General features: G+C 60.7%; 1 protein-coding gene across 1 annotated transcript in view; it reads left to right on the top strand.

The window, feature by feature from the left end:
• Positions 1-6744, top strand: part of EFNB1 (ephrin B1) — a 15883-nt gene extending 9139 nt beyond the window's left edge. Inside the window, exons 3-6 of the mRNA XM_044682868.1 lie at positions 3148-3425; positions 4395-4487; positions 4638-4769; positions 4877-6744. Coding sequence (XP_044538803.1) covers positions 3148-3425; positions 4395-4487; positions 4638-4769; positions 4877-5286 — 913 coding nt within the window. The 3' untranslated portion in view covers positions 5287-6744. The remainder of the gene's footprint in view (positions 1-3147; positions 3426-4394; positions 4488-4637; positions 4770-4876) is intronic.
• The last annotated feature ends 909 nt before the right edge of the window (positions 6745-7653 follow it).

Below are 7653 nucleotides of genomic sequence, written 5' to 3'. Positions count from 1 at the left end.
GTCTCCCCTTCTCCTTCTCCCTTTCTCTCTCCTCTCCTCTCCTCTCCTCTCCTCTCCTCTCCTCTTCTCTTCTCTCTCTCCCTCTGTCTCTCTTCTCTCACTCTTCCCTCCCTCTCATCTCACACTGTGCCTTCCAGGTAGGCCAAGGCCCAAGCCTGTGTGTCTACATGGCAACAACAGAATTTGCTGTCCCCACCCCCTCCCCCCAATTGGCGTGCTTGCCATATTGTAGGAATGGTAGCTAAGGCCAGCCACTGGGGCTCCCATGTAGCTCTCTTGGCCTCAGATGGCTCCCCTGGCTTGGTGTCTTGAGGTGGTAGCTAGAACAGGAAGCTACAACTCCAGTGGGCAGTGTGGCCTTTGGCAGTGGACACAGGGGTGGTCTCCCCGGGGCCGTTCCCGTTGGGCTGGGATAGAATTAGGGAAACCAAGAGACTCCTGTGTGGGGAACCTTCCAGGTTTAGGTCGAGGGGTTCGGTGCCTGGAGTCTTATTCCTAGCCCGCAGGCTGACTGGGCTGGCTGCCGTCAGTATTCCTTAGGCTGCTGTGGGCTCCCGAGTGAGGTGGTGAGGGGTACGAGTGCCCCCACCTGTTATATGGTGGGGGCTGCTACTTCTGGGCCTCCCCCACCCCCAGACGGTCCAGGTCTGGTTCTCCCAAATCATCTGGACTCTGGTTCCCATGTAGGGAGGAAAAGGGGTGTACCCTGGGGTGACCTAGGGCCCACCAGGATCAAGGCTGGATGGGGGGGCTGGGGAAAGTCTTCAGGGGTTACCATGGTAACTTGCTCCAGGCTCCCTGCTGAGCCATGTCAATCCCTTTAGTTTCCAGAAAAGGGCTTTGTCTGGGGGTGGCCTGGGCCAGAAAGCCCTCCTCAGTCATGGGGGTGGGGGTAGGCTGAGCCCTGGAAAGGTGATACTGGGATGGGCAAAGGGGCTGCTCTGCCCCCCCTTGCCACTCAGGAGGAAAAGGAAGGACATGGAGCTCCTCTGCATCCGTTCGGCATCGGGGACACTGGGAGTGACCCGAGGGAGCTCCTCCTGCTCCTAGGCTCTTGGGACTCTGCGGGGCAGCGCCACTTTGGGGTTTGGGACAAACTGGGGCCCGGACCTGGAGGGAGCTGAGCCAGCGTCCTTGACAGAGACGCCCGCTCTGGGCCAGGCACTGCTAGATGTGCCAAAGACCCAAGTGGAAACGGTTCCTGCCCTCAGGGAGCCGAGAGTCTAGCTGGGGAGGTGGCCTGTTCCTGGAAGCCAGGGGAAAGTGCAGTGGAGCAAGGAAACGAGGGCTGATAAGGCAGGGCATTGCAGGCTTGAGGGCAGCCACGGAGATGGGAAACGACGTGACGTAGACTGGCTGGGCCCTAAGGAGTGGGGAAAGGGACGGTCATTTCAGGCAGCCTGGGAAGGCAGAGCAGCAGCACCTTGAGAAGGGCTTAAATGCCAACAAGCAGGAACTGAGTTGCCCCCGAGAGGCAGCTAGTAGGGAGCGAGGAGAATTTAGCAAACAGCCAGCCGGGGGCTTTGGAAGCCACTGGCAGCTGTATGTGGAGGAGAGCCTCTGGGCAGGGAGGGCAGCGAGCATGCTGCTGGGGTGGAGAAAAAGAGGGACTAGAGTTAGCCATCCGCGGGGTAGTCGGGAGTGACTCTGAGTGCCGGGCGCCCTGGGCCCAAAGCAGACAGTTTGGTGGCAGGGTAAGGGATGGGGCTGGCCATTCTCGCCCTCCCCGTCATACCCCTGTCCCCCTCCCCATACTCCACAGTTGGGTAATAAATGGCACCCCGTTGCTGACAGGACAAAGTGGGCCTTCCTTAGCCCGATGTCTGTGGCAGCTCCTGTCCCAGTCTTCCCTCCCTTTCCTCCCCGAGATGAGGCACAGGGCGCATTAGGGTCAGAAGCTGGCCCCTTGAGGCCCAGGTTCCATTCCGGCCTCCTCGTGGAACTCTCTCTTGCAAGCTCCATGCTTGTGCCCGCCGCCGTGGCCCTTCGCCCAGCTTAGGCTGGTGGGCCTTTGTTTGCCTTAGGCCTCCGGCTCTGTCTAGACCAGAAACCCCAGTCCCCGGCATGTACCACTTACCCAGAGATCCCTGGAATCCACAGGGAGCAGGCAGCCCTTTGTCTGAGTTCTAGGCCTGGAATGAGCCTTGAGCCGAACACTCAGTTGCTAGTTGGGGCTCTCTTCCTCAGCTCAGCCTGATTTGGGGCTGGAGCAGGACTTCCTGTTGCCTGCCTCCCAGGTATCCGATGGATCGAGCCCACTCCTTGTGAGCTGGGCTTAGGGCCCTGACAGGTCTTGAAAGCTGGGGGGCTCCTGAAATGGGGAGGGGCGATCGGTGAGTGAGAGCAGCAGACAGAGGGTGGGCTGTAGAGCCCCTGCCTCTTCTCTGGACGGTAGGGGGTGGGGGCTGGGCTCCTTCGTGAGGCTACTCTGTGAGAGTAGCTCAAGGGAGGAGAACCTGGGGCTCCCGAGCTGTGAATACCAGGGCGCTCGAGCCACTTCTGTAGACAGGCCTCAAGAGGTAGAAGACCATCTCAGTTGGGCTGGGGGGGCGCGGCATGTGGAGTGAAGGCCTGGACTTCGGTTATTGCTAGAAGCCGCTCCTCCCTGCACTCCAGGGTCACATTTGCCACCAGGCCACATTCGGCCCAGGCCTTGCCCTGCCTCTGCTGGTTTGCTGTTGGGTGAAGATGGAGGGGGCAGATTAGGGTTCCTCACCCTTGACTGGGAGCATAGAGGGTGGTGGCCAAGGCAGGTGAGGGCTTGCTGGGCTCCTTAGGCAGGGAGTGGGGGAGGATGAGCAAAGGGACAGAAGGTGGGGCGGGAGCGGGGGGGGGGGGTGCCACACCACCCTGTGGAAATCCCCAGGCCCAGAGACTCTGGAGGTCATTGATTAGCATCTAGGCCATTGGCCACATCACCTGCCTCCAGCCAGAAATGGCCTGTTTGGGCCAAGGGCTCCCTCAGCCAGCATGTCCCACCTGGGGGGGGGCATAGGAGGCTGTCAGTCCTGCCCTCTTCCCAGAGGTGAACCTGGCCCACTGCCTCCTCTTCTCTCCTCTTGGTGCAGGCTGCCAGCCAGCCAAGGGCCCTGTCTGTCCATCTTGGGGGGAGGCCCCAGTTCTCACCACTTCCCGTCTCTTGGGCAGGTTCCTAAGTGGGGAAGGATTGGTGATCTACCCTAAGATTGGTGACAAGCTCGACATCATCTGCCCACGGGCAGAGGCCGGCCGGCCCTACGAATACTACAAGCTCTATTTGGTGCGCCTGGAGCAGGCAGCGGCCTGTAGCACTGTGCTGAACCCCAAAGTGCTGGTCACCTGTAACCAGCCTGAGCAGGAGATCCGATTTACCATCAAGTTCCAGGAGTTCAGCCCCAACCACATGGGCCTGGAGTTCCAGAGGCAGCAGGATTACTATATTACATGTGAGTGGTACAGGGTGAAGGAAAGGGGCCTCGCCCCTGGGGGGAGGGGTGTCGGGCTGTACACTCCTGAAGCAGCCCGCGGTCACGCCTCTGGGCAGTGGGCAGCTAGAACCTTAGGAGATACCCTTTGGCAGCTGGCCTCCACTTGGCTGCTTGGGCCATACCTAGGCCCAGCTCGGACTCCCCGGACCTGTCCCCAGCTTCCCTGGCTCGCCACAGGCACACTGCTCATGCTCCAAGGCTTCTGACCTGGGGGTGTCGGCCTCCCCTCTGGCCCTGGCCCTAGGCCCTCTTCCCCTCACTGCAGTGGGGGGTCTCTGGCAGTGACCTGTGTGTCTGCTGTGAGGAGGTAAGAATGTGATGAACGAATCAGATGAGAGGAACTGAGACAGCGATGCCACTCCCGCTACCCCCCCCCCCCTTACCGATGGGAGCCTGGGCTGTGATTTGCCCAAGGGCATGCAGCAAGTTCCCAGTTGGTCAGGCCTAGGGCCTGACCTTCTTGCCCACCCCCTGGCATCTATGATGGAGACATCTGCAGCTGGTCTGCAGGGGCTTCTGAGAAGAGATGCGGGAGGAGGCTAAAAGCCTTGGCTGGCCGGACCCTTTGGCACGGTCGAAGCCGTTAGGTGTGCCTTCTCACGGGTCAAGTTTCTCTGCTTGAGCTGGGGTGGGGGCAGGCGCAGCTGGCTGCTGAGAAAGCCCAGGCCAAGGTAGCCGAGGGGGAAATCACATCCTTCTCTCCTTGTGCCTGCACAGGCAGCAGCACAGAGTAGAAGCTGCTTGAGGGAGGACCCTTTCTCCTCTTTGCACATCACCCTGGGCCCCTCGCCGCCCTTCTCCGTGCTCTTCCTCCTGGGACCTGCTAGAGTTTCTGAATAGACCTGGTCCTACTGCCGCAGGTCCGCTTGGACCTCGTGGGAACTGGCTTCCCCAGCCTCTGAGATCCACCTTCTCCATTTCTCCTAGCCACGTCCAATGGGAGCCTGGAAGGGCTGGAGAACCGAGAGGGAGGCGTGTGCCACACTCGGACCATGAAAATCGTCATGAAGGTCCAGCAGGGTGAGGAGGCTGACCTTTCTGAGGGTGGCGGAGTCTTGGCCGCTGAGACTCGGGTGGGGGAGAAGAGGGAGGAGGAGGATCACCTGGCAGGGGCCCCCTTGACTTTGGCCTGCTCCTGGCTAGCCCAGCCTCTCTTTGCCATGTCACCAGATCCTAACGCCGTGGTACCTGAGCAGCCAACCACAAGCAGGCCAAGCAAGGAGGCGGACAACAGGGCCAAGGTGGCCACGCAGCCACCCCGAGGGCGGGGCCCCTTTAGCGATGACAGCAGTGGCAAACGGGGTAAGTGTCTCATATCCCGAGCCATCTGGCGTTGCCAGCACTGCCTGGGCACCTGTAAGCATCTGTCTCCCTCTCTCTCTGACCTTCCCTCCTTCCCCCACCTACAGAGTCTGGAAGCCAGGATGGTAAGAGCCCCAGCAGCAGCAGCAGTGGTGCTGGGGGCGGGGCGGACGGCTTCTTCAGCTCTCGAGTGGCCGTGTTTGCAGCCATCGGGGCAGGCTGTGTCATCTTCCTTCTCCTCGTCATCTTCCTCACCGTACTGCTCCTGAAGCTGCGGAAGCGGCACCGCAAACACACGCAGCAGCGGACGGCAGCCCTGGCCCTCAGCACCTTGGCCAGCCCTAAAGGCAGCGGCTCGGCGGGCACGGAGCCCAGTGACATCATCATCCCCTTACGGACTACAGAGAACAACTATTGTCCTCACTACGAGAAGGTGAGCGGGGACTACGGGCACCCCGTCTACATCGTCCAGGAGATGCCTCCCCAGAGCCCCGCCAACATCTACTACAAGGTCTGAGGGCCCCGAGCTGGGGCAGCTGGCCGCAAGCGATGGGCACCAGCCTGGACGGGCATACCCTTCCCATGCCAGCCAGGCCCTGATTTGGGTATATAGGTTTTTAGCTTCTTGGCTTTTAGAATTCCCTGCCCTCCTGTCTCAGGGGCGGGTAAGAGGGCAGGGGTGTGCCCTTGGGAAGCACCCTCCTGTCTCTCTCCCCTCTGTTCTTGTGCCTTCCTCATCCCATGCCCCGCCTGGGCCTCTGGCCTCCTTCAGGGCACCCCCTCGACCCTGGTGCCAGCTCCCTGGGCGTTCCCCAGCTGGTGGCAGGGCTGGACATTGGATAGCAGTTGGCACCTGGCCCTGCCCTCTCCTCCATGTCACACCCACCCCAGACTCTCTCTGCCCACCTTCGGCCACCGTGGTTTTCTCGAACTCTGCTCGGTTTTAACTGTCAATTTGTCGTGTTTTGAAGAAAAAGCAAAAGGGGCCAAGAGAACAAAGGAAAGCCAGTGAAAGGAGCCCCCCAGCCCCCATCATCCCATCCCAGCTGCTCCGATGGAGTAGAGTGACATTTCTCTGGCTAAGCTCCTTGGCGTTTGTGGAGGGGGTCAGGCCAGGGCTGACCACCCCCATGTGGCGAGTGGAGGAGCTTGGGAAGTGGAGCCCGGAGCCCACCCATCTGCAAAACTGGCCTGAGAGTTGGAATCCGGGGCCCTGCTTGGATTTTTTTTTGGGGGGGGGATCATCCCACCCTCTGCTCCCCTCCCCAAATCCCTTCCTTGTGGGATTCTTGGGCAGCTCCTGCCTCCCTCACTCTCACGGTAATTAGTGTCTTAATTGGCTGTTGCTAGGGCAACAGGAGAGCTGCAGGCATTGTGACCTCATTGGGGGGGTGGGGTGCACAGGTGGCTATTTGCCCTGGAGAACTGGGAGTTTCCCTTCTCCCCCTTCCCCCTCACTCTCAGCATCGCTCTTCCTCCAACCCAGGGGTTCTGCTACCCTCTTTGAGCCGTAGCAGGTGTGTGAGCCAGAAGCCCGAGCTCTGCCCACCCCCTGTTCCTCCAGCCTTGGAACAGATGCTACTACTGCCTGCCTGCTGCCCAGGGCCTCTGGCCTGAGACGGGCCCTGCGGCCCGGGCCACACGCGGGCCTCCCCCTGCTCATTGCCCTGTTGGGGGCTGGGCTGCTGCTCAGCAGAGGGGCCGAGGGGTCTGGGCTTTCCAGGGTTCCTGCCTCTGCCTCTCGGCTCGGGCTCGGCTCCACTCCACTCCCCAGGGATGAGTCAGGGGCTGGGGTGGGGCACCCAGCCATCCCCCCACCCCCTCACCCCCGTGTTCCAGGCAGAAGTTTGTGTCTTTGTTTCTGTTTATGTAAATACTAGTCTTTTTGGAAGAAAACCTGTAAAGATGTTTTGTACAAACAATTATTTTCTTGTTGCTTTTTCTTAGAAAAAAGAGAACTAAAAAAATTAACCACACCGAGAAATGGGTGTAAGCCCGTGTCGTGATGTGCCTGGGGAAAGGGGCAGTGGGGCACATGGGACTCTCTGGGCTCTGGGAGGTGTCTGGGTGCTCCCTTGCCAAGCTGCCAGCTCGGCACTGCCTGGCCCAGGCCTTTCTTCCTTCCTCCCCTGCCCTCTTTCTGGCCCTCCTGGCACCGAGGAACCCGAGGGGAGCAGCTTCCATATGTTCATCTTGCCTGGGAGCTGGGGTGGGGCCTGCCATCCCAGGGACTGAGCCTTGGTCGTCCCCTGTTGCTGGCCTCCATCGGGCGCTGCCAATAACAGTTCTGGTCCTGGAGAGCCGGCGCTCAGCAGCAGGCCTGCCCTCCGAGACGTTCTAGGGAGAGCCGAGGTCATCGGGATCTTTGGACAGCCGTCGAGTCCTCTGGTTGTTTCAGGGTTCCTGGTGATTGGCGGGGTGGGCACAAAGGCGAGACCAAAAGCCAGAGGTGGTTAAGGAAGGTGGCGGCAGCGGGGAGAGGGGCTTAGAAAGAAAGAGCCCGGTGGGACAGCCTGTGGGCAGGAAGTAGGGAGACAGCCTGGGAGCTAGGCTCTTGGGTGGGGCCGAGCCTCGGCTAGGGACTCCCCAGTGCCAGCTGGGGCTGAGGCCAGCTCTGGCTGCTCATTAACCACAGGAAATGCCAGGCTCCCATCAAGCCCCTGAGGGCTGGCTAGCGTGAAACAGGAGGTACCCACCAAAGCTCCCCGTCCAGGGCTCCCAGACAACACGCTCTCTTGCTTCTCATTGGCTTGTGCCTCTGAGGGAAGAAGAGATGGCACCTTGGGAATGGTCGCTTGCCCCACTAGGAGATTCTCCGGGCCTGTATCTGCTCCCGAGTCTGGGAGTTCCCCACTCTCCAGCCTCTCTGCCTGGGCAGCAGCGA

Source organism: Gracilinanus agilis, chromosome X (assembly GCF_016433145.1).
Source record: "Gracilinanus agilis isolate LMUSP501 chromosome X, AgileGrace, whole genome shotgun sequence".
NCBI classification, from domain to species: Eukaryota; Metazoa; Chordata; class Mammalia; order Didelphimorphia; family Didelphidae; genus Gracilinanus; species Gracilinanus agilis.
Note: the sequence above shows the minus strand (reverse complement) of the source record. Positions and strands in the feature narration are given on the sequence as shown.